This window comes from Aptenodytes patagonicus, chromosome 4 (genome assembly GCF_965638725.1).
Source record: "Aptenodytes patagonicus chromosome 4, bAptPat1.pri.cur, whole genome shotgun sequence".
Taxonomy (NCBI): domain Eukaryota; kingdom Metazoa; phylum Chordata; class Aves; order Sphenisciformes; family Spheniscidae; genus Aptenodytes; species Aptenodytes patagonicus.
The window spans coordinates 84,279,321-84,304,853 of NC_134952.1; the positions used below are offsets into that span (position 1 = coordinate 84,279,321).

Sequence of the window (25,533 nt, forward strand, 5' to 3'; positions counted from 1 at the left end):
GTGGTTAAAAAAAATCTTGCTTTTACTTCAGTCCCCACAAATCGTGGGTTGGGTGCGTGGTTGAGGGTCCGTGCAACGAGCGTCTCGTCTCGGACGGCACTCGCAGCTTGCAGCCGTCGTACACAGTCTTACACCAGAGCGCGTGTTGGCCACGACTGCCTCGCTGCCTGTGCCCGTTTCATAGACGTGAGGATTTTTTCCCCCGTTTAATGTGGTCCTGCGAGAACCAAAGCGGTGGTAGCCCGTGACGGTGGTGTGGGAAACGCATTGTCAAGTTAGGGGGTGGGCAGCTGTTCGGGGGGGGTTCAGGGCTTTCAGCGGTAACCCTCTAAACCCGTGCCCTTGATCTCCTTTTGGTCCAACCCGAGTGTCACTGGTAAGGTGGTGCTGAAGACTTTTAAGGTAAACGGTGGGACTCTGTGGCCTTTCTCCTGCTCTGCCTGCAGGCGAGCACCCCTCTCTTCTGGCTGTAGAAGGAAGCTTTGCCTCAGGGCGTGGGGAACCGCTGCCCGGGAGGCGGGGCGGGCCCCCTCCCTCCCGCCGTTCGCCCCGGCCGGCGCCGCGCCGAGAACCGAGCAACTCGCGGCGGGGGTGGCGCCCGCCCGTCGATGTGCTCGTCCCTTCCGCAGCCCTGCCTGGAGCGGCAGCGCCGGGCTCGGCCGCCCGCCCTGTACGGCTGCCCGCCCCGCGGCACCCCCGCGCTCGCTCCGGCGGAGGGCCTCGCCGCTCCTTTTTGGGCCTCGCGGCCGCCCGTACGCGGCGCCGCTGGCTGCCCGCCCTGGCGCCGCCGGTGACGTCAGGGGCCGTTCCGTCACGCCCGCCGCGCGCCAAATTCGAAGGCGGGGGCGGGCAGGGCGCGAGCGCGGCGGCGGCCGTTACGTCCGTTGCGGCCGTTAGCGGGCTCGCGCGCAGGCGGCGCCGTCCCCGTTCCCGCTCCCGCTCCCCCGGCCGCGGGCAGAGCGCGCCTCTCCGCCGCCATGGCCACTCCTCCCAAGCGCGGGCGGCTGGAGGGCAGGATCAAGAAGATCGCTGTCGAGGGCAACATCGGTGAGTCGGGCCCCTCGCCTCACCTCACCTCGCCGCGGCCGGGGCGGAGGAGGCTGAAGGGGGCTGGAGAGGTGGCCTCCGGCCGGGCTCTGTGGCTGCGGCCTCCCCGCTCCTGGCCGGACCATCCCGCCCTTCTGACGGGGCTCTTCCCGCCGTAGCGGCGTGTGGCGGCGCGGACGCTTCCACAAGGGTTTTTTCGCCTTTTCCCTGAGAAAAAGGCTTTTAGCCAGGCTGGGAGACGGGAGTTAGCGAGACGAGCTGTGCTGTGCCAACAAGCCACTCGATAACTTCGGAAACTAGGCCGACGCTGTAAGAATTAATGCTATAAAAATGACGAGATTGGGGAGGGGGGGGGGGAAAGCGCTTTCTATGACAGTTTTTAACTTACTCAGTTTTTTAAAGATGCATTGAAGTCCTGGATAAGACTTCTGCCTCACCTTTCCTGATGGTAGTGTGAAACACCTGCATACGTGCAGACTGTCAGGTCAAACTTGTCATGTTCAGTACTCCTCCTAATGAACAAGAGAAGCCTGTTTAACTGTTGTAAAGAGCAGGAAAAGTTATGGGCCGTTCATAAGGAGATAGTCTCCTTTTTTTGTGGTGTGTTTAGGTTTTTTGGCAAGAGGCTGTGCTTAAAATTGAGGATAGGAGTTGCTGGGGTGTCAGTTTGTTCACTGATGCGTTCTTCGGCGGCTGGTAGCCGACCGATTGGCCTCTGTCGGGTTTGAGTATCTCTTTTTAAAATTTCCTGAGCTTTTTTTCAGTTGGCGGCAGGCTAATGACTTCTGTCTTGTAGGAAGTAACTAGTATTGCATCTTTGTATCTTCATTTGAGAAACCATTGCTTTTGCTTTATGTTTCTTTCATCATGGCTTGCTCCCCCCCCCCCCCCCCCCCCCCCCCCCCCGCCCCCTTGCTAAAACAACAGAAAGACTGCGACTTTGTGTCTGGGACTGGATCACTAAGTATCTTTAAAAATTTAACACTCGGTGTTCTAACTGCAGATTTAGCTTTCTAGAATTTAGATAATTGATCTGGGCTGAGACTCGTCATTTTTGATTTTTGTTCAATTCGGTGCTGGTGTTGTGTGGTACAAAATAAAAAAGAAAAACTCTGTTGCTCAATTAATTGATGATCTGTGGTACATGATGGCCTGTGGTTCATGCTTGTCATGAAGTCAAAAGGACATGGGTGTGGGAGACTCGTTTATGGGACTTGAAACTAGAGTTGTATAGTAATTAAATAATTACACTGTCAGTGTTTTTTGACTGCCATTCTTCCTGAATGCTCTTTCTACAGCTGCAGGGAAATCGACATTTGTGAATATTCTCAAACAAGCTGATGAGGAATGGGAAGTTGTTCCTGAGCCTGTAGCTAGATGGTGCAACGTTCAGCAAGACTCTGAAGAGGATTGCAAGGTACGGTAAAAGAAACTAAGGTGAAACTTTCAAAATAAAAAACCCCAAAACAAACACAAACCCAGTCAAATACTCTTCTAATTTCAGAAGACCGATATGTCTGATAGACTAGGTATTTTAGAAAAGGTATGTGATAGCAACTTTTTTGCTGATGCTTATCATAATATCTGAGTTCCTGTTTTCCAGTCTGCTCGGTGTATGTTAGAATAAATGTTACTCAACATCAGGATGTAAATTACAAAAGCGGTAAAAGCCTGTTCTATTTTATGTATAAAAGCAAGGGATGGAAAAAAGTTAGGCAGAAGTTACTTTGAGCAACAGTGAACTAACCAGGTGAGAGCAGAGGGTTGCCCAGGTGTCCTGGAAGGTGTCCTCTAAAATGTCTAGGAAATAATGAACTACTGCTAAATTGTCTATAGCGTTGTTTTTTCTGTCAGCTACTTTGTAATTCTGGTGTCAGTCGAGCTGCTACCTAGTGGCCAAAGTCATCGCTGTATAGACAGCTTTTGATTAAGTGTAGAAGATTTTTCTTTTTTTAGACCTGGCTAAAATTACAATGTATTTTGGTTAACTAAATGTAAACTTTTAATGGAGGCGTGTTGTTTCTGACTTTTCCTCAGCTACACTTTTTCCAGAGTTAGACAGCTCTCATTTTTGTTTTTTCTTTCTTCATGATACTAAAGTAAATCCAAATACAAAACCAGACCAAAGTTCTTTCTTTTAAGAGCTAAGCTAACAAGCTAGTTTAATAGACTTGAAGTTAAAGATTTCTTTTATTTTTTTTCCAATTTACTGTGGTGGGTTGACCCCAGCCAGCAGCTAAGGACCCACACAAACACCAGCTCACGCCCCCAGCAGAGCGGAGGAGAGAATAGGAAGAAAGAAGGCAAGACAATTTATGGGTTGCTATAAAGACAGTTTAATAAGCAAAGGGAAGAGGATAAGAAAGGAGCGATGCAAAGGCAATCGCTTACCTCCTAGAAGCAGACCAATGGCCAGCCAGTCTCTGAGCAACAGCTACCCTGGAAGACAAACCCCTCCCCTCCTTCTTCTTCCAGTACCTGAGTTGACCATGCTGAGCATGACGTTCTACGGTGTGGAATATCCCTTTGGGCAGCTGGGGTCAGCTGTACTGGCTGTGCTCCTCCCACCTTCTTGCCCGCCCCAGCCCACTTGCTGGGGGGCAGAGTGGGAAAGGGAGAAATCCTCCATGCTGTGCAAGCACTGTTCAGCAATAGCCAAAACACTGGTGTGTTGTTAACGTTGTTTTAACCACAGACACAAAACATGTCACTGTATGGGCTCTTAACGAAGAAAGTTAACTCTGTCCCAGTCGGGTCCAGTAACCTTAACATAAAATTTCAAATCCGTCATAATCGTCCCTGAAGTTGGACTTAATAATTTGCTCTTTTCTCCTTTTGTTTTGGCTGGTTTGCAGAAATATGGCATTGTATATGACTCCTAAAATTAGTCAGGAAACACTTAAAAAAAGGTTCCCAAAGACAAGGCTGTACTCGGTGCGTTAAGCTGTTTGTGCATGTGTCTGTAGGCATTTCTTATAGTCTTGTGTGCATTGTCAATAGCTTGTAACGTTCTCCTTGCTGTTGGCTAATTCACGCAGTAGCAGCAGCAGCTGCTGTAAAACAGCACAGTACTGCACACCAGTTTTGTTTCTAGTAAGAATATTGCACAGGCTGAACAATAGGCCTTTGCCTATTTTTTGCCCCTTTTCCTTCCCTTTTCTGAGAAAAGTTATCAGCATTCAAGATCTTGATTATTGCTTTTTTTAATGTAGTTTAATACCAAAAAGTAGACTTTCACTTTTCCATCTTTAATAAAGCTGGTACTTTCATCGTCCCACAGCACCAGAGACGGAGGGCAAAAAAAAAAGATTTGGGAAGTTCATTTTTACGTGTGTGTGTGTGTGTTCATAGAAAGAGGTGTGTCTTACTGCTTTTGTAGGTGTTAGTTCTTATGAAAGCTGCACCTGAAATTCTTCACATGGCTTAGTACTGTGCTTTTTAATACAGTGTTTTTCAGGGATATTGGAATCTTTTCCAGAGGATGGTTCTCTATCTTTTATTTCTTACTGGTGAAACTGATAAATAAAGGTCTTCCGACTTGTGAAAGCTCCCTGTAGCTGCATCTTCTCTACTTGATTACAGAGTAGGGGGACATACCCTGGATAGTGGAACCAGGCTGTGTCCCTTGTCCCTAGCGGACTTCTGTCCCGTGCCAGCTAGGACTCTTCCAAGCAGTAGGCATGGTTTGGGCAGTAGGATAGCCTGGGGACTCTGCCGAAAGTGCACTGCACGTAGCTACCTCCTTTTGGAGGCTTAGAAAGTTTTAGTGCTGTGGATACCGCTCTTGTGTGCCGCTTGGCCACGGTGTCAGAGCGTGGTGCTGGGCGTGTTTGGTTGACTAGTATAGGTATGGTTGCAGGGAATTAGAGATGAGGATGAAACCTGGCATTCCAGAATCTTAGTTGCTGTCACCTAGGCGTTGACCTCTATATCTAGATTTTTGAAAATATGTTAGTATTTGGATTTGGTGTTCACGTAGCAAAAAGATTCAGACAGAAGCGGTCACCTTAGGTAGGCTGTGTTTTCTAGTAAAACTGAGGCACACAGCTTTCTGTTTCCGTGAGCTTTAGTGGCTGTCTCGAGGTGTTTGATCTCCCTCGCGGGCTGTGGGAGATCTTTGGCCTGGAGTCTGTTCTGAACCTCCCAGGTAAGATGAGAGCATAATCATATCTTAAGATGCTGCATCAGCAGCTGTTACCATAGGAACTGTAATTAATAGATGGAAAAACAAAATGAGCTCAACTTTAAACTTTAAACTCACACTTGTCAGAGTAAAAGGAGCATGGATTTTTCTATAATGTTGTTGACTTTTTGTACTGATAGGATGTTGTTCTTTTATCAAAGCTTGTAAATAGTGATCAAAGTGTTTTGGTACTTGAGCATTTTGACGTTGTAGATTGCAGGGAGTTGCTTACTCAGCTCAGTGCTGTAGGAGGAATAACATCACTGACATTTACGCCTCGTATTGCAAATAGGGTTGAGAGATAAATGATGCAATTGTAAACCGGAAATAAAGGCTGAACGGCTTTAACGTAGTAGAGCATTTCTGTTTTACCTTAATCGTCCACCTTCTCAACTTAAAGGGTCACTGTATTTGTTTAAAACCAGGAGCTGACTGCATCACAGAAGAGTGGCAAAAATGTGCTTCGGATGATGTATGAGAAACCAGAGCGGTGGTCTTTCACTTTCCAGACATATGCATGTCTCAGCAGGATCCGGGCTCAGCTCAGATCCCTTGATGGCAAACTCAGAGAGGCGGAGAATCCTGTGGTTTTCTTCGAGCGATCTGTCTACAGTGACAGGTATGTTGGACTGAAGTCCTTAAAGCAAAGATGAAAATTCTCCTAAGTAAAACGCATAAATAAATAAAAAGCAGAGCATGACTGAGTTTTGCACCTCCTTTTGTCATAATTTTGATACTGGTGAATCACAATAACCTCTAAGTGGTTTGTTATCTTTCTCTCATTGGTGTGGACAGCGAATTAAAATCACTGGTTTGAGGGTTTATAGTTTTGTTGTATAACCTTGATTAACTATGTGTAGTTCCTCATTCTTTGTGGGTAGGTTTTTATGATTGGTGCGTGCACGTTTCCCTTGCAAGAAAAGAGGGAAGTAGGCATCAACAAGAGCCAAGAGCAATTTCTTTCTTGGTCACTCAGTCTTGTTTTCTTTTATGCTTCTTGAAACACGTCTAGCTATTTCGTATTGCCGTACTCTGTGTTTCTGGATTCGGAAGGTTAGATTTGATAACTAAATCCCATCACATAATCCTTAGGTGTTCGCTGTGTTTTAATATATTGTAAATAAATGACCACAGTGTATAAACCTGTGGTGGTTTGTAGATTATTCCTGAAAAGACACCCGAGCTGCAAATGTTACTGCTTTTTGTGGACACTGCTACAGGCAGCTGCAATGGACATAGTTACAGGATGAGGATACCCGCTGTCTATTTCCACTCCAAGCATAGATCAAAGAAGTTACAGAATTACTATGCTCAGCTTCTGTTCTAGTTACTGTGCAGTACTTTAGGCAAACAAAGTGATAACTGTGTTCAAGCTAATTTTTTGTTTACATAACTATTCTGTGTTCACAGATACATCTTTGCAGCTAATCTATATGAGTCTGATTGCATGAATGAAACTGAATGGACTATTTACCAAGACTGGCACGACTGGATGAATAAGCAGTTTGGTCAAAGCCTAGTGCTGGATGGGATCATTTATCTCAGAGCCACTCCTGAGGTGAGGGATAAAAATTTATGACCGCACAGAGAATGAGAGTACATGATCTATGCCTTGCCTGTAAAAGTTGATCTTTGTCTACGCTTCCATAGTAACTTTTTTTTTTTTAAATGTAGAGTTTCACTATGATTCTAGACCTTTTTTATGCTAAAAGAATAATATGCTTGCGGTCAACTCCGGTAAGGTCACAATTGTGTGTCATTGCATATCATTGTATCTTTGTTTTAGGGATTGCTTTGAACGTCTCTGGCAAGGAAACAGTTGAGAAATTCTCCTTGAAATGTAATCTTCTCAAAATGTTGAGATACCCTTATCTTTCACTGTAAGAGTCCTAATGATTAGAGTTCAGTTCAGATTGTAGTATTCCCCTGAAGACTATAATACTTGAGTTATGACTAATGCAGTCTGGAAATACTTAAAAAAAGAATGTTCTTTCAAATGTAGCCTGTGTATTTCTAAATAAAATGTGATGATAATGATTTTCTAATTATAAAAATCGAATATATAATGAGCAAACCAGAAAATACCACTGGAACTTGCAAAAAAAAAAAAAAAAAAAAGGCAAAGTACAAAGTACCTATAGGAACATTGCTGTGATAGATACATCAATTTATAGTTAATGGCACAGCTGATTTGGGGGTGTGTGTGTGAAGCCCTTTCACCTGGAGCAATGGAGCTAAGCCAGATGAATGCATCTACTGTATGTGAGGCTTTATGACAGTGCTTTGATTTTTGGGCATCTAACACTTTTTTTAAAGGAGAGAACAACATCATGAATATATCCTTTGAGTATGAAACTTACATGAACAAGAGAAAAACATAAGAGTTTAGAAGAGCTCTAATGGCAGTAATTAACTTACAGGTCACTTCCATACTTCCTTACTTCCACCTTTCATGCTTTCAACTTTGTTATCGTTTAAACAACTGCGTAATGTAAAATGCTAGAGTTTCTCTGAAGGCTTTTTTACTAGGCTTGCTATTGAGGGCTTTTTTTTCCCTCTAAGTCAAGAACATATATTTAAATTACAAAGTACAACAGTTTTAAACAGGTTCGATTGGCTTGTTATCGGGGCTCTGGATGTGTTCAGGACAGGAGCAAATGATATACTACATTTGAAAACTGGGTTCCTAAGAGCCGGAGGTATATAATGAGATTTTGAAATGCCTGTCTATAATGTCAAATGGGTATTTCGGTGCTCTTTTCATGCAATACACTGGTACCCCTTCTTTTAATAAAGAACTCATTTGAGACATTTCCTTGTAGTGGAGAAATAATGCGATACATTTCCTTGGGTCCTTCTTGGATTTTTGTGTGTAGTCTGTGGGCTCCACCAGCTGAACATTGGCATAATGTTTCTATGCTTGTAAGATAGTTAGCGAGTTGAATATTCATCTTTGCCAAAGAGTGGCATATTGAGCATGGTAGGAAGGGTTGGCAAAAAAAACTTTAGCAAACTAGACTTCCTCTGTAGGTCTGCAAAAACAACCAATTTTTTTTTTTAAATATCTTTTGCCTTTAGAAATGCTTAAATAGGATTTACTTGCGTGGAAGAGATGAAGAGCAAGAAATTCCCATTGAATATCTGGAGAAGCTTCACTACAAACACGAAAGTTGGCTTCAGCATAGGACACTGCGGTAGGGTTTGTTTAATGGCCACTTCAAGATGGATAAGTCTTTGTAAGGATGTTCCATAATGCTTTCTCCACCAGTGAAACTTCAGCTTTTCCTATGATATGTAAAGTTAAACTCCAGTTATATTTCTATCTATACTTCCTTAGTAGTATTGGCTTTACATCATGTTAATTATTGCTAGGACATGCGATGTGCCTTCTTTTCACATGGAATTCTCTTAATAGCAAGGATTCAGCTGAGCTAATTTTAACACACAGCTGAATTTAACGTTAGGCGCTGGGGGAACAGAATGTTCAAGAATCAGTAATATCTACGAGGAGCCACACTGTAAATTCAAGCTGCTTTATGTTCAGAATTCATGGCTGTAATTTATATATGCAGTTCTTCTCATGGGATTCTTAATGAAAATGCTGACAGACTTGAATGATGTATACTTTTTTTGGCTAGTAATATTTTCTTTGTTCCTTTCCCAATACAGAACGGATTTTGAATATCTACAGGAAATACCTATTTTAACATTAGATGTTAATGAAGACTTCAAAGGCAAAAAAGATAGATATGATCACATGACTGAAAAGGTAAAATTTCACAAGCAGAACGAACTGATGATTTAGGTTTGTTGCCAGCATGTCAGAATGAATTCAGGATACTTCCTGCATCTCAAAGTATAGCATTCTTTGAAGTCAGACTAGACTTTAGAACCTGTGTTTCTTCATGCTATTTCCTACATTAATTTTCCATTTAAAAAAAAAAAAAGGATGGGGAGGAAATATTTCAGGCTTCTTTGAGAAGACTTTCACTAGTAGCTTTGTTTGCAAAAATAATTTCCAACTTAAATAACCCTCAACTGTTTAAAAGAACTGGTATTTGCTACGTCCTGCTTCTAACATTGTGCACGTATCCTAAGAAATGCGGTGGGGGTGGGAGAGGGTGAAGGGTAGCTGTTGAGGGAGAGAGAAGGAAGGCTACACAGGTCTGAGTTGGATGTCTGGGGTCAAGTCTTCCTTGTATTAGGTGTGAAAGGGTCTAACCTGCAGCGCTAATCGATAAAAGAATTTCGGTTCCGGGTACGGTGAAAATACAGGACAAAACCATTACAATGGAGAACTGAAGGACGAGTTCACTGAACCTGCAGCTGAATTTTGATCCGAGGCAGTGAGCCAATGGCAAACTATTTTAGGTTTTGCATAGATTTCTAGCTAAACGAAAGAGAGTATGGGCTATCCTCTCTCCTAGTTAGCGTGTCACAGCAAAGGGCAGTACAGCTAATGCAAATAGGGATCCTTTGCTCTAAAAAGATCCTTCACTGTATAATCATCCTTCTACAATATTGAGGTCATGGAGTTACATTCAGATAATGAACCGCCTACTAGCCTGCTGCAATACTGCTTATTTTTAGTCTTGTTTATTAAATTGGCACTATCATTAAAGTTTCTCCCTTCAGTTGTGTTTATTAAAGTGTTACTCAAAATCCTGCTCAAAAGCAGTGGTCTGAACCTTCAGGGAGTGCTTTTCAAATGTAGCTTTTTATTTTGTTTAGGAAGTAATGCTGAATAGATAACAGAAGTATTTTTTAGTTTTATTTGAAGGCATGGGGAAAAAAAAGCCTATTTGATATAAAAAGAATTCAAGTTGAGATTTCTAGTTGCATTAAGAAGATCTAATCCTTAGAGCAAAAAGGTGTAATATATATTTTAAAGCTAGGCCAAAATACGGACATTTTAACTGCTCAGGTGTCTGGAATTTGAATCACGATGAGATTCAGCTGGGGACAACTTGATGTTTATTTGAGTAGTTGCAATGAGTTACAGATCTTAGCAAATGGTATGTGCATATTTTTCCGCTCTTTGGAAAGAAATTGTTTACCTCATGAGAAAAGCAGCTTTGCCCTTTGATCTCAGTTTATCCTCTGAGAAGTAGAATTGTTCACCTGATTAAAACCAGCCTTCATGGTATTTGGTCTTGTTAAAGCTTGTTAATTGATGGAATGACTGGACGTGGCAGCTGTGGAGTGAATGTGCTTCCCATCTGCACCATGAGATAAGGGCAAGCTCGGGCACCTAAATAGGGATTTCGGAGGAGTTGGCTCCTGTGTAGCTGTCAGGTTATCCGGGAACAGCCTAAGCTCTGTGTTGGCCTTATTTTTTTGAGTTTTCCTAAGTGGAGTCCGAGAACTGCTGCACTCTTTATGAGGCTGGGTGCTTTGGCCTTCAGTGTCCAGTGGGGACCCAAAACCTCTATGTTTCCTTCTCACCCCTGTTGCAATGCTCGCTTTCAGAGACTGGTCCTGAAACTATGCCTAGCGTGTAAATCGTGATAAGGTTCATCGTGCAGTATTACTGTTGCTACTTTCTGAAGTGGAGGGTGGCTTTCTCGTGATGCTTTTCAAGTTGGAGTTTTGGCACAGTTATGTGTTCTCTACTCTGACCTCCCCCCCCCCCCCCCCCCCCTTCCTTGAGCCCTAGACTAGGTAGGGAAGGGTCACAGTTGGAAAATGTGATCGGAGATCTGTTTCTGTTTCACATCAAGAATTTGGACAAAACATTTACAGATGTGCTCTGCGTATGAGAGCCTCTGCCAAAAGAATAATACCATGTTCTCTAGTGAATTGTCGATTCCTTTCTATGCAATAGTCTGGCTTGAGTGGACAGAGAGGAAAATGCTCCCAGTTCAGCATATATCGCAGTGTAGGTGCTAGGATGCTCTTGAAACTGAGAGATAGGAGTTTTGTGCCTAGAGCCTGTTTTCCTTGGGTCTTGTTATCCGCTGGGTGGTTGTATTTTAAAAAAGGTGGCCTGGCCCCTGCTGCCACCTCTTTCTACCCCTACGCTTTAAAGGGAGGGAGTAATTACACTCTTAGTTTTGGGGAGGGGGAGAGGAGGGGGCACAACAAAAAGGCATGCATACCTGTGGCGAGAAGCGCATTCTCAGCATGTTGTCTTCCTGCAACCTTTGGCAGCGACCTGAATTTAAGATGTTGTCTAAAGTGACCACGCTTCTAAGAGTAATGCTAGCCCCCTGCTTGGCACGCTGCCTGTTTTGGGTTCAGTTCTCATGCAGTTGCATGGATTATTTGAGGTGCTGTACCGGGTCTTGGTGCTCTGTGTAGGATCACGGACTTCTGACTCGGGCTTCTAGATAGCATTCTATGGGCCAGAACTTCACTATTAATTTTCAGGTAGCTGTAGTGATTTGAGCCACTCTTTAAATACTGGAAATGAAGTTCAACAGTAGCTGAAATATTTACAGCTTTGTTCTACAGTATCGGATTTTTTTCAAGTACTATGGTTTTGCTAGGTATTGTTTTATTACTTATTTGCCAACCTCAAATTCCAAGGAGCATACTCATTAGATGCATTGGGTTGTTCATTGACATGAAATATGAACGGTGTTCTGGTAGTGGGTGTGACTTGGTGTTTTCCAAATGACAGATCTTTTGAGGTGGTCATTATCTTCCTCATGTAGGTTAGACCTGCTTTTAAGATAATTCATTTGTGATGTAGGGCTGTAGTTCAGGACCACGGGAGGAATGAGCGTCATTCCAATGTGTCTCTCTCCACACCTGCTAAATTACAGGTACCATGGCTGAAAAAGTTCTTGATGGACAAGAAATGGCATAGCCGAGCCTAAGATTATTTTTCCCAGTTCCTGTTTCTGTAGGTAGTAGTAAAACCTAAAGCAATGGAGAAGTAAATGTCGTTGCTGCATGTTTCTGTTGAGAAATACTTCGTTTGATTGACAATATTTGTTTCTTTTTGCAGGTCAAAGAATTTTTGAGCACGTTATAATCCTCTTTGAAGCACAGGCAGAGTCAAACTGTTCCAAACATCTGTGCGATCAAAGTCTGAAGTACAGCTTCTGCTTTTATAGAAGGCCTCCGGAGAGGCAGGACTCAATCCTGTTGATTTAATTGTGAGGAACAAACAAACTTTGTGAATAGGGAAATTATTAAATAAATCAGTAGGTCTGTTCAGTATTATGTTAAGTAACACACACAAATTCTGAAGATACTAGAATTCTGAGAGTTCCCAAATACTGCGCCTGTTTCTAATCAGACCAATAAGTTCTTCTGGGGTATTTTATTGGTGTTTTTTTAATTTATTTTGTGCCCAGTATCTATTTAATTTTCAAGAAGGTAGTGGTTTTTTAGCTCTCTTGAGCGGTTTTTTTAGTGGAATTGATTTTTAATGGATGTCTCGTTGCTCTGAGGAAGAAAACAAGTAAAAACCATTTTTGCTGGTGAGGGAATTTTAATAGAAGCTGGAGTTTTATATTGTAAGGTATAAAAAAATGTCGTCTGACAATTTTGATAGATGAAGTTCTTTGCAGGATACACTGAATTAAAACAAATCCAAATATGTCTGAACTTGTGTAGATATCAAGTTAGTTTTTATATCTGTTTTCATTGTGCGCTGCAAACTAGGATATTAAGAGGCTTTCTAGCCTCTAGCATGTTTGGGTTCCCACCCCACTCCACCTTTTTTTTTTTTTAAGCTTTTAATAAACCAGACCTGGTTTTGGTTGTTGGTAAGTCCTCTTTTCCTGTAGAGGAGTACGTTTGCTTGATGGGTACTGTAAAAGGAAGAAGAAGATTTTGCAAATGGCCTCCATCTGTAAATGACGTGTTTCTAAACATTGCCTTAATCATGTTTTGGATGTCAGAGGTGGCTTCCTGCTTTTCCTCCAGCTTCTCCATTTGTTAACTGGGCCTTCTGGGTGCTTATACAAAATACTGCAATATTTGAAGTAGGCTGTCCTTTCTCATCTTCTTGTAGTAAGAAGGGGAGACCTTTGTGGAGTAGCTGCTGTTCTAGTGCATCTTGTTTTATTAACTGAGCCACTTTTGTTTCAGGTACAGAAAATATGAACTACCCAGGGTACGCATCTCAAGTACTGTGTTTTATGAGCTGCTTTGTTCTGCTTTAAACATTTCTGAATGATTGCACAGTTGGCTTTTGAATGCAAAATGTTTTTGTAAAGCGTTTTATTGTCTATTGTGGTGCCTGTGTTACCTGCTAATTTGAGATGAAATTTCTTATTTTGTGGTTGGAATTGTGCTGGCCTTCTCTAACCATTGACTGCGAAATAAAAGTGGTTGGAAAGACTTTTTTCAATGCTTGATAGTGTTGGCTCCCTTGTCTCATAGAAGAAAAAATGTTGTAGATTGCTGGTACGTAATACTAGTACAATGGATGAATTTAAGATTATGTATTCTCAGTGTATTTGGTGTACAAGTTCTCCAAGACTTCTGAAACGCTGTGACTGGCTTCAGATTGTTTCCCATACACGAAAGCGATCTTATGGGATAGAGACACAGGATTATATAAAATGTATTGTATGTATAGCTTACTGATCAGAAGTGTTTTGTGTATTTATGTTACAGTGGGGTGTGGCAATAGTATGGTAGAAAATCTTGTTTTGGACTTCAAGGTTGCCTAGTAAAAGGAAAAATTTCAAGATCTTTGCTCTAGGAATGAAGTGAGGTGGAATGGATGAAGATTCAGTTCGCATTTACTTGAAACACATAGTAGAAGCTTTTAAAACCCTCTTGGCAACAGTCTGAGCGGTTACAACTTATTTTGACTAACAGTGCAATTATTCCTACAGTTTCAGCTGTCAAAATTGTGGATTTAATTAGAGGAATTGGAATGACAGTGCTCATGGCAAGGAGTAAACAAGTCTGAGTTCTAATAAGACTTTTTTTAAAACCGATCACAGTGCACACAGAAATTGTGTGGCAGGTTATCCGCATCCTGTTCCAGAAAGCTTTACAAAATCTCTTGACTGCCAAGTTTGGGTTTGAAGGAGCAAAGTCATGACCAATTATTAGAACGCTTTTAATTGCTGTGGAGAAAAAAACGACAACAAAACCAAAACACACACCCCACCCCAAGCTTCTCAGGGCTTTGAAAGTAGCTGGGCTGAAGTACACAAAGCTGCAGCTATTTGTATGTAGGACAGATGCAGCATAAACAGAAGCGGAGGTGTCCTTAGACTGTTCTGCCTGTGCGTCAGCTTAAACCTCACAGCTCTAACAGTACCTCGGACTTTCAAATTTGTCAGTGTTCTGTTCTTTGTTTAAATTTATTCCCAGGCTACCACAAAACAGGACTGTTGTGTTGGTTTTTTGCCTATTAGAGGTAACGGAAGGTTTCTGAACTAGTATCTACTCTTTGGCGATGATGTTTTTTTCGGTATTTGAGTGCTGTGTCCCTTTCTCTTCCCTCGGGTAAGAGAGACTTTGATGGAACTGGCTAGAAACGCTTGCTTGTTTCAATCAAGCGTCATCGCTATCGGGAAACAAAATCGGTATGTGGGTTTTGTTAATTTTTTTCCAGTTAGGATACAGATTCAAATATTGATTGGTAGTGTTTTAATTGCTGTGCAAGTACTCGTGTGAGCAATGGACATAATATTGCCTCATTTTATTTTCAGACCTTGTAGTTGTTCTCTGCGTAGTGAATTTTAAGGTCTCTTAATATAAATGCTTCTTAGAACAGCAACCTATTTTGTATGTAGAACTTAATTTTCTATAATTTTGTGCCAGTTAGCTGTTTCTACTGTTTTCTGTTTGTTTAAGCAGACTTCATAATAATGGAATTGTATATAAAATGTGATAAGCATTGAGATTATTCTGTTCTTTTTCCAGTAATTAAAGACTCCAGGAATCTATTTGTGAAATAAAAATGACACAGGAGAAATTCACCATAAACTGTTAAGCATAGACCAGGGAAGAATGTACGTAGTAATAATTATATCTTAGGAAAAAACCAGTGTGCCATTGCTATTGCCAAGAGGTTTCAGCATAGCTGGGTGTAGGGACTCCAAGGTTGTTTTCCCAGCTCCCGTTTAGACTGGCTGCGTGACGGTGAGTAAATCACTCTTTGCCTCAGTTTTCATCTTTAAAATATCGGTACCTCCCTATGTCTTCAGAAGGCTGGGAGGATTGATTAGTTAATATTGATGTGCTGTTTTGTAGGTCAGAAGTGCTTTATTAAATAATTGGGAATGAAGGCAGCCCTGGCTTTACATTTTGCATTGGGATGTTTTGATGCCCTCATGAAGGGGGTCACTGGCCCAGGTTCATGGCCAATAGAAATTATCTATTTGTTTTAAAAGATATTAAAAGCCATCAGTGCAACGTCAATTGTGTTGAAGTTAGTTCACTGAAAAACATGGCCACCCAAAACTGTCACCATTTGTGAGGAAAGGAAACTTATTACTGATTTAATCTTGAAATACAAATTGATGGCAAAAACTGTGCTGCGGTCCAGGTAGCTAGTGGCAATGGCGAAGCTATGTACCGAGTCTGCCACGTGAGGTCATTGCATCCTCAGTTCTCGCTTGCTGAGCTGGCTGCGAGAAGAGCATTAGTGCTTTAACGGTGAATGGCTTTGGAAAAGGTAAAGAAGGAAGAGGTCACTTCCTCGCTTTGCCACAGCAAAAGCATTAAACTGATTAACAAATACTCTACTGAATGAGATAAGTCTTGATCTGGAGGGAGGGGAATAAAGCCAGCCCACGATGGATTAAGTGAAAGACTAGAAAAGGCTGAGCTAATGGGAGGGGTTTGGACACCAGAAGGTCTTCCGTGCAGCCACCAGCTGTTTCTGTTCTGTGAGTGAATACTAGCACATGGATAATACTAATCCTGATGTGTCGGAGCGATAACAATCTTCTAGCGCTGAGCTATCAGGCCCGAATGCAGACAGCGAGCAGTCCTAATGCTGGCAGTGTGCTGGGAAAAATAAAGCAATTATGAATTCTACTAACTGAAGTCACGCACAGTACTTTATGTGCCAAATATAAGCCTGAACTGGGTATGGCTCCTCTGAAATTCTGACTGAAATCCAGTAGTGACAAGGAGTGTGGATTCCACGCTGGGAGTAAGTGGTGAAGTGATTTATTTTACCTTAGGTTGCTATTCAGCGTGGGTGTAAAATCAATATAATGATAGAGCCTAAAAGTCTAGGCTGTTGTGTGTAGGTGACTCTTATTGTTCTTACGTCTAGGTTTCAATCCATGGCTATCAATAATATGACAGCAGCATAAATAAGAATATAGTGCATGCTAAGTTAGGATGTCGGCTATTGCCCATTTCTTGGATTTGTGCTGACTGCTCTTCCCGATGTCTTAGGTAGGGTGTACATTACATATATGTGTCTCCAGAATGTCAAGGTAATCCAGCTTACACCGTGTATGTTTGCTGGCTAATAGCACTGACCGACTTAGAAAAAGGCAGTTGGTTCCTGGGGGTTATTTACAAAGATGTTGCCACTGCAGTTCATTTGGAGTGCCTGTGCTTTCTCCTGCATCTTTTTCCGTCCTGCATTTTGTGCTTTTCTCTCCAATTTCCTTCTAAGTTGTTGTGACTTGTCCTTTAATAACTACTAAAAACATGATCTCGTACAAGTTGTAACGGACTCGTTAAAGGCAAAATTTCACTAGTATGCAGCCTACTTGAGGATGTGGCTTCTGCCTCTGTTCCGTATCTTAGGTCTTCTCTTTTCTGAGCGATTCTCCCGTGTTAGCCCACCTGATTGCTGGGGCTCTTCCTAACTCCTCCTGGCTTCAGCACTGTCTATAGATGTATGCTGACAGCGTGCTCTTTTTTTCATAATTATGTTAAATTTGCCTCCGCTAGTTTCTTGAAACGATAGCTATTGCTCTCTGATAAGTTTCCACTGCACCTTTGGCATTGTCCTCTCTGTGGGGCTAGCTCATGGCCTTTACCCTGACCCTCTCAGCTGTGTACAGCGGCCTCCGGTCGTTGACCGTTTTGTTGCAGCAGACTGCTGGTCCGGATCGGCTGCCTGTGTCCTGCCTGTGCTGCGCCCCGGGAGGAGAAGACCCGCTGTCATGGAAAGCAGGACTTGACTTTTTAGGTATCGGTTCCTGGTCTGCTCCGCTGCTTGTTTCATGAGGGTTTATTGCAATGGTCCAGCATAGCTGGGTAGGTATTTCATGTGTGCTTGTCCTGGTCAATAGTTTCTTTGCTGTCTCTGCTGTATTACTGTCTAGGGGATAGGCGTCATGTCAACTGACTAAAAGCCTGTTTCAGGTGGGGTCTCTGTTGCAGTGTACTGTGGCCACAGCCTGACGGTAGCTTGTTAGGATGCCGTAGCTTTTACGGCCTGCTCTAACTGCAGTTCTTGCTGGAGCGTGCTTTAAACGTTCTGGTTTCTGAATGGTAGACTTGCTGTGTATTGTGATGGGCAATATAGCTCCATTTTGTGGAACTGAGCAGCTTTACATCTTGGAGAGTTAACTGAGATTCCTTGAGGCTGGGAGCCCTCCTTTTCTCAAGCGGTCTCAAATTATTTTCAGTGTGCCTCGTGCTATTGTGCGTACACTTACAATCGGGTTTTTGTAGTTAATGAGTGCTCCTACTATTCTTACACATTCAGCTGTGAAGTACATATTGATCTCACAGTTTAACTCTTAGCTGCTGAAACTTACTCTCCATCCCCTTTGAACATAATCGCAGTTTATGCACAAGACTAGCCTTTTCCTCAGAGGACAGCGTGATGCTTGTGGTCTAGTGGGTGGCTGTTCTGTTGCTTGTGGCTTCCCATCCTGTTGAGCGTTTTAGTATGGACAGGACTGATCTTTGCTGATGCCAAGATGCTATGTCATGGTACGCTCTAGAAATGATTCCTAATTGTATCTGCCAAGTCTTATGGCTATATCGCACACTTAAACTTGTGTGATACAGCTAGAATCTTGATCACATTTGTAGTTATTTAGCTCATGTAGGTAATGGCTTTTCAGGATATCTTTTAATGAGTTATAGTTAGTCTATGCATGCGGTGGGGCCGATAGAATTGGTCCATGCCAGAGGTGAGTCACTAACTCTTTCTATCTGAAAATATCCTTTTCTCCCGAGGTTGTTCACCTGTGATAAACTCAAAGTGATAATGCATCTTAGTTCTGTGTTTTACTGACAGTCTGCACTTGCCTGTTGCTCTCAGATGAGGACGTCTCCAGCATCTGGTTGCACTTTTGGCTTTAAATCCTGCTGTTAGCATTACTTCTGGGATTGCCTTTACAATCCAGCTGGAATCGTATCGGCAGTAGGTCAGAAAGCATTGCTGAAAACGTAGCAATTCTCTGCTTGCTGTGGAGCATGGACTGAAGGTCTCTGGATCTCTGTTGAAGTCCCTCTGCAGAACCCTCCTTTTAGTCACTTTTTGTCTGGAATCTTCTCTGCCTCTGCATTTGTTGTGCTGTCTTTGAGGGTTTTTTGTTTGCCTGTTCTACTCTGCTTGTCTCTAGCACCGGAATATAACCTGATTCTCCTTCTGCATCTGTCACGCTGCTACCCATGGACTGAACCTTTTACGTTTCATTTACTTACAACGGCATGTACGCTGGATGGTGATACCCGTGCTGCTCTGTCTGCCATTCTGCCTCCTGAGGTCCTGCGGTCTGAGCCTGTATACTTAGGCTAAACTACTGGCTGTTACCACACTGATCCTTGTCTTGGATAGCTGTAGTTGCTTTAGATCTTGGAAGATATTTCTGTAGGGGATTAGATCTGTCCTACAGCATTTCCTGCTGGCTGGAATAGTATGTCCATTGAATGATCTTGTCTTTCACTAGACAATACTTCAGGTCTTGAAATTAGATGTAGATACTAGAATTCTCAGCCTCTTAATGTAAGTACTGATTTCCACTTCTGCTTCTTGATTTCAGGGTGTTATGGTTTGGGGTTTTTTATTTGTTGGTATGTTTTAGTGAAAGTCTTTCTAGTCGCTCTTCAAGGGAGCACTGTGTTCATTGAACAAGGCAAGTTATGTGGTTTTTTTTTTTTCCCAAGCATTACTCCATGCAAATTGTCTGTCTTCCCCCCCCCCCCCCTTTTCTTTGAGGTAGAAGATGGCTTTATTTCTTTCATTTTTATCTCCTGTGGCCAACTTGGTGTATAGATTTCTAGGCAAGAAAGCCTAGCAGGTAATGTTACTAGCAAGGATTTTCCTAACATCCTGCCTTTCTGCTGTGTTTCTCGAAGTCAGTTGTTGTGAATCCTGTTAACTTGATGAGCTGCCAGTGTATTTCGTGTATCATACACTGAATAATGCGTTAGGACTCAGTATAAAATGCAGTCGGCTTTCCTTATTTACCAGAAGACCTCAACTGCAGTGTGGCTTCCTAGGTGTATGAATGCAAATGAAAATACCGTGCTTTAGATTCTGTGCATCTGCCCTGCAGGCTTCTTCATGAACATCATCAGCCTGGGAGCTAGTGTGACCCCCAGGGTAACTTTCACCTTTGTTTTTCAGTGCTGCCTCTGACCTATGTTAACAGTTGCAAGATCACAGTACTGGTTAAACAGTGGCTGTTACGACTCGATCTAGTTTGGTTTTAGTTTTTTTGTTTTTTCTTTTTTAAGGGGACTGTGGGCTGTTTATAGAATTAGCTCTAATCTGAAAAAATAACAAAACTGTTGGTATTTGAAAGCCCTTGGTTTGAGCTGTGACTATTGCCGACAGTATGTGGTCTTGGACAGGTTGCTTTTCTGAGCATGACTCATTGGTACCACCTGTACTGCTGATAGCAAGGAGTGCCTGAAGATTTGTTCTGTGTTTTTAACCTTTTAACTGCTATATGAATGGTTGGGGAGGATGGAAGGAGCTAGAGGGAACTTCTTAGCTGCTGTTTTTTCAAGAGAGGGAGTTGAGACGGATGTTCAGGGAAAGCAATTTCATTATGAATCTGGACAGAATTCATGTGTAGATATACCTGAAATGAAAAGGAAGAAGTAAACAGATAACGAATGAATAGAGTGTACCTTTTTACCAGAATAAGATGTAACGCTAGCAGGAGCCAGGATGTGGTCTCTGTAAATGATGCGTCATGCTGCAAAAAATACACATCTGGGAAATGTAAAAGGTGGAAATACTTGCATGGGAGTTGTCAAATGATATGGAAAAAGGGGATTGCGCTTAAAAGCTCTACTAATATGACTTCTGCAAACTTTTGTCTGTGGCAATGGAGGCAGACTACAAATTTAAGACCCCTGGAAGATGAGAAACTGCTTCAGAAGGCAGTGTAGTCAGCCCTGGTAGCAGGGGGTTCAGATAACAATGATCAGGTGCTGTGAATCTTTACTCCAGTAAACTAGTGACCAGAAGATGTTTGCTGCTGATGCGTGGTTGACCATAATACCTGCCCCCTCGCAAAAAAGGGGAAGATGAAGAATGTATGAGTTGAAGAATAACTTGTAGTTGAAGAGTTTTGGTGCAGCAGAAGCAGGGTGGGTAATATAAAGGCTGGTAACCGTTTAACAAGAAGAATGGAGTGAGAGAAAGCTGAACGCAAGGGAGAGGCAAATAAAGCCTTTAGTGTGTGGTATTGGGTATCGCTAGGGATAAATCAGAAAATGAATCTGGCTGAGGCTGAAGTTAAGTAAGCTAACATAAAAAACATGCTAGGTTTAGAATATTTTGCCATTAATCCGATTTTGTCCTGACGCATTGGAAGTCTAGACTATCTCCATGGTATTCAGCAAATCCCATGAACTCTGTAAGCTACAGCCTTAATTGTGCTAGGCCAGGTATTTCATATATGATTTCTATGTAAAAATCTGTAGACCTAGAGAGGCAAGTTGTTGGCTGGTATCACAGACTGACAAATGGTCCAGGGACAATCCTGCTAAAAGTGCTCCTGTTGGATCCTACAAGCTGGAGAGGCAGACAGATGTTGGAAAGGGAGATGCCCATATGGTAGAGCCGATTCGCTTCTCATTGATATGGCTTTTACAGTTTTATTCGTCTGGCAGGATATGAGAGAGAATGAGATGCCCTGGACTAAATCTTTGGCTCATGTTCATTATTGAAGCTTCATTTCAAAATAGTTTCACAGAAATGAAACCAAGAAAGAGAGATCACAAATAGAGATGGAGAGGCTTTCTGTCCTTAGAGGAAATAGCTATGCTGTAATCCAGGGTGAGATTGAGGTATTTGTAGGCTAGCTTTGAAGTAGGCTATTGCTAAATGGAATCCATTAAGATCCCTGTAGCATGCAAAATCCGTTGAGACTCTTAGGACACACTGTTTGGGGCTAGCGGGGCTGTGCTGTCAGCAGTAAAACAAACACTGTTTCTGCTTCAGCGACAGTCTGTGTGACGTGGACATTCTTTTCGCCGCACAGCAACATTTCATCAAGTTGCTTCTGCTTTGCACAAGCGATGAGAGAGGAGAATCGCATCCACAGGATGGTATTTTTTTGTCCTTCAGTGGCCAAAATGAAGGTTCTTAGTTGTTTTGAGAGGCCTGTGATGGCTGGCAGATTTGGAACTTGTGGACTAGCAGTTCTTAGCACTGCTTTAGACCGCTTTTACAGGTGTGATATGCTTTTATGGAGCGAGTGTAAGCTTCCTGGGAGAAGGCTTGCTTTCTCTGTTACCTTTTGCAAATCCTTTGGCCCTTGGCCTCAGGAGTCTGCAGCCTACAGCTTGGACTTAGTGTTGTAGACAATAACAACTAGTTTGGCATTTTCAGGGGGACGAGCTAGTTGTGTCAAAAGTGATGGAATTAGTAGATATTATTACTGTGCATGTGGAAAATAATATGACCCTTAAACCAGAAATGGGGAAAATAAATACTTTAGGAATGTCTCGTTTTAATGCCCCGAAGGCGTTCTAAGGAACAGTGAAACGGTGTAGTCCGAGTAAGCCAAACGTAGCACCTACACGCTACCTATCTAGATTACCGGTGAAACATGCATTATACTAGTTAGGAGATGGTTCATGTATTAGTAAAGGGAGTACGATATTTTATTACAGTAACAAAGCTGAGCTTGAAAAATGGCTTTGACACAGACATCAAGGTTTCTTTGAAACCTAAATTAAGGAGTTAATAAGACTGCCATCTGTTAATGTGACAGTACATGACAAATAGAAATAGTATTATCCCCCTTTTTAGAGAGGACGAAGTTGAGACAGAGTGTGGAGTAGATTGCCCATTTCCTGTGTGACCTTCGACATCAGAGACGGGAACAAAATCTGTTTTGGACTTGAACTATGGCTTTGGACTGTACTGCATTCCTTATTGAAACGATTGAGCGAGGGGTGGGAATGGGCAATGACCTGAATAAAACAGAACACATCACGTAACGTGCTGAGTGAATGAGTCGAGCAGAGACTAGACCAAGTAGGTTTATAGACGTTAGAAGGAAGTTGATCGATGGAATTTTACTTACAGGTTTGGAAATACAATGCTGAAAGGCCTGTTCAGCGGTGAGATTTTTTTGTTGTTGCTAAAGAGAAAGATAAAAATTGACCTGCATTTCTGTAGATGAAAACTGTACAAGTAAGTGGAAAGTGCCACTTAAAGACAAGCTTGAAGAGCTATTACAATATATCAATATACAATATATTACAATATATCAAGTTTACATCCCGTACCTGATAGAAGGAAACAGGGACAGAGCGCAGTTTAAGGTAATTCTGGTTCTGCTACAGCTAGATGCCGCTAACCTCTGTTACCTTGAGCGATTGCCAAAGCTTCAGCATTCAGAGAGCAGGTGGTTTCCTGAGTTCCTGCTTTGCCTGTGACACAGCAAAACCTCTGTTCTGGCTCCTGCGTGCTAGACAATTGAGGGAGCAACAATGGGAGAAAGAAAATTAAAGGGGACCGTAACTCCCTTGAGGAATTTTGATATCCTTGCTTTTCTCTCTCTCTCTGCAGAAGGTTTGTATGCCCTGGGCCACTTACCAAGGCAAGTGTTCTGTGTTTTGCTCCTTGTAGATGATGGCTGATGGAGCTGAGGAGTCTTGCTATAAGCCTACACTGATGATGAAGTTGGTCACACTCTGCCGTATCAGTTCTGTATCTAGCTACTGGAAATGATAGGACAATGCTGCCAGTAGAGGGTAATGCGAGTAGGAAGAAGCGGTTTTAAAGGGGCTAGATGCTCCAGTGGTGGTAGTAGGGTCAGGCGTTTACACTGCTGATAGAGTTAGTGAATAAGAGCTGCTTTGAAGGGCATCTACTGGTATTTTTTTTTCTCTGCCAAATAAACATAGGATAAAGAATGAAGAAGGCCATTACAAATCTGGCAGGCTATTTTGTCTTGTGTCTTCCGCTGGCACGGTTATTTTGGTTAAAAAGATCTTTCTGTCAGTGCAGGTTTTGCCTGGGAAGACCGGGGTAAGTTCTTGTAGCAAGAGTGCATTTTTGCCAGCAAAAGGCTGACCCTGCAAGCCCTTTTCTGGCATAAAGCAAGGTATAGCTGTATTGACAGTTAGCTCACAGCATAGACCTGGCCTCAATGTGAAGGTCTGGGCAAAGCTATTTATTTGAACTAGGTCTTAGTTAAGCGCATGTTGTAAGAGAAGGAGGGTGTTTTTTTTTTTTCTTCCCCCCCCCCGGCATGTAGCATATTGTCAAAGAAGAACCCGTCGCATTAGTGTGTGGTGTGTTTGTTTGTTTTTTCAATAGCATCTCCCAGTTAGGAGAATATGCTCAGAAAGGACTTGGAAAAGAGTCATTTTTGATCCCAAACTTGACAGCTTTTTTGAGCCTCTCTTATCTCTGTTTCATGTCTTTAATTTGGTGGGGTGAGAGGGAAAGTGTTCTCTAATCCAGCTAAACACATGTGACTCCAAACTTGGGTTTGTTTGCTTGAGATTGAGATATGCAGATGAGCTCTCTGTCAATGTTTAATGAAAGGGGTTAGAGTGGTGCTTTGCTCGGACACTCGTACAATTCGAAGTACTTTTATTGTGCTTTGGATACGAGTTGTGTGTGTGTTCTCTTTTTTTCCTTCTTGGTATTTTAATTCTGCTGGGTTTGAGAATAAGTGTATTCTGTTTTCAAAAGTCACTGATGGGAGATGGATAAATTAGATGTTTAACATACAGCACGGCTTCTTGAAGAGAGCATGTGTCTAAACTTCTGTTTTGTGAGAAAGTTGATTCCTCCCCCCCCAAGCAGATTCTGCTCCAGCAGAAGTGACATCACGAGAGGCAGAATTGGGCTGACTCTTAATGCTTGTGAAAAAAATTACTTCAGGAATGTAAAAACAGTACTGTTGAGATCCTAAGATGAAAAATATACTGCGAACATAAATAATGTGAAGACAAATTGCCTTTGTTTCTGAAATACGCATTGCTATAGTATTTAGAGATCCATTTCACCCTAGAGCTCTTTGCTTGCCTTCTGTCGGTAGGTATTTGGGTGTGGTTAGATGTTACTCAGAAAAGGAAAAGGGCATTATGACTTCCTTGTAATTAATGGATTTGATTATAATTCACGTAGAGCGGGGAGTCTTTCTAGAGGCTACCGAAAATCTCCACCCCAGCCCCATTTCTGATTTTTTTCTGTTGTCCTAACTGCTGTTACAAATTGCTTACCACAGCAGTGTGCTCGTTGCCCCTGGCATAATGTTGCACAACCCCCATGTCCAGTGATTTGCAGCAATATTTTAAGTAAATTGTTTATCAGTGTTCATCTATTTGTTTGTTTAAAGCTGAATGCTGTGTGAGTTAGATAAATGTCTTTGGAGTGGATGAAAGAACAAGTTCAGAGGCAGTAGAGAGTCATTAAAAGGTTATTTAAGAATTTAAAAGAAGCTTTGCTGAACTGTGGATTTCTTTTGATGGAACAGGCTCCATTGAAGCAGTCACTAGTAGTATTTCGGCCTGATCGTTGGCTCGAGTGAACTAGTTCCTCATATGCTTGTAGTGCAGAATTTACTGTTTGTACAGAATTCTATCTGTTAAGAAGTTCAAATTTTCCTTGTCTTTTTTGTTACGAAGGCAGCCTGCAGCATTTGTGATCTTTTTCTGCAACTCCATCCTCCTGAATCCTTCAGCATTTTCTTCGTTTTCCATAACTTGTAGGCTTTGCTTGGCATCTTCATGGAATTTGGCCTTCTGGGATCGAAGGGGTTATATCTAAATATTTGATGGTCTCAAGTGGGGACTCTGCCAAGAGACTTACTGAGCCCTTCCTCGCAAAAGACTTTTCTTCCTTTTACTTGCTACAGATAAAATGGTGTAATCGGGACTCGGGTAACTCCCCATTAACTCTACTAGATGTCTGCGTACCAGCTAGAAAGTAGCAAAAAGGGCTTCCTTCTTCCACTAGATGCTCATCAAGTTTACCA

The 25,533-nt window shown here is 42.3% G+C and overlaps 2 protein-coding genes across 4 annotated transcripts in view; both read left to right on the forward strand.

The window, feature by feature from the left end:
* The first annotated feature begins 920 nt into the window (after nt 1-920).
* Nucleotides 921-13,545, forward strand: DCK (deoxycytidine kinase). Its single transcript, XM_076337461.1, has 7 exons — nt 921-1,047; nt 2,346-2,464; nt 5,656-5,849; nt 6,641-6,788; nt 8,309-8,424; nt 8,900-8,999; nt 12,183-13,545. Exons 1-7 carry the CDS (start codon nt 978-980, stop codon nt 12,207-12,209), a joined length of 774 nt encoding a protein of 257 aa, XP_076193576.1. The 5' UTR covers nt 921-977; the 3' UTR covers nt 12,210-13,545.
* Nucleotides 13,546-17,235: 3,690 nt separating this feature from the next.
* The window catches only part of SLC4A4 (solute carrier family 4 member 4), a 230,496-nt gene continuing 222,198 nt past the window's right edge, over nt 17,236-25,533 (forward strand). For all 3 annotated transcript variants that reach the window (XM_076337456.1, XM_076337459.1, XM_076337457.1), the window contains exon 1: nt 17,236-17,374. The gene's annotated coding sequence lies outside the window, so the exon portion shown is untranslated. The remainder of the gene's footprint in view (nt 17,375-25,533) is intronic.

Coding starts and splice junctions, on each gene's coding strand:
- DCK (XM_076337461.1), top strand. CDS start 978: ATGGCCACTCCTCCCAAGCGCGGGCGGCTGGAGGGCAGGATCAAGAAG. Junction 2,465..5,655: donor ACTCTGAAGAGGATTGCAAG/GTACGGTAAAAG, acceptor GTTTAAAACCAG/GAGCTGACTGCATCACAGAA. Junction 8,425..8,899: donor CTTCAGCATAGGACACTGCG/GTAGGGTTTGTT, acceptor TTCCCAATACAG/AACGGATTTTGAATATCTAC.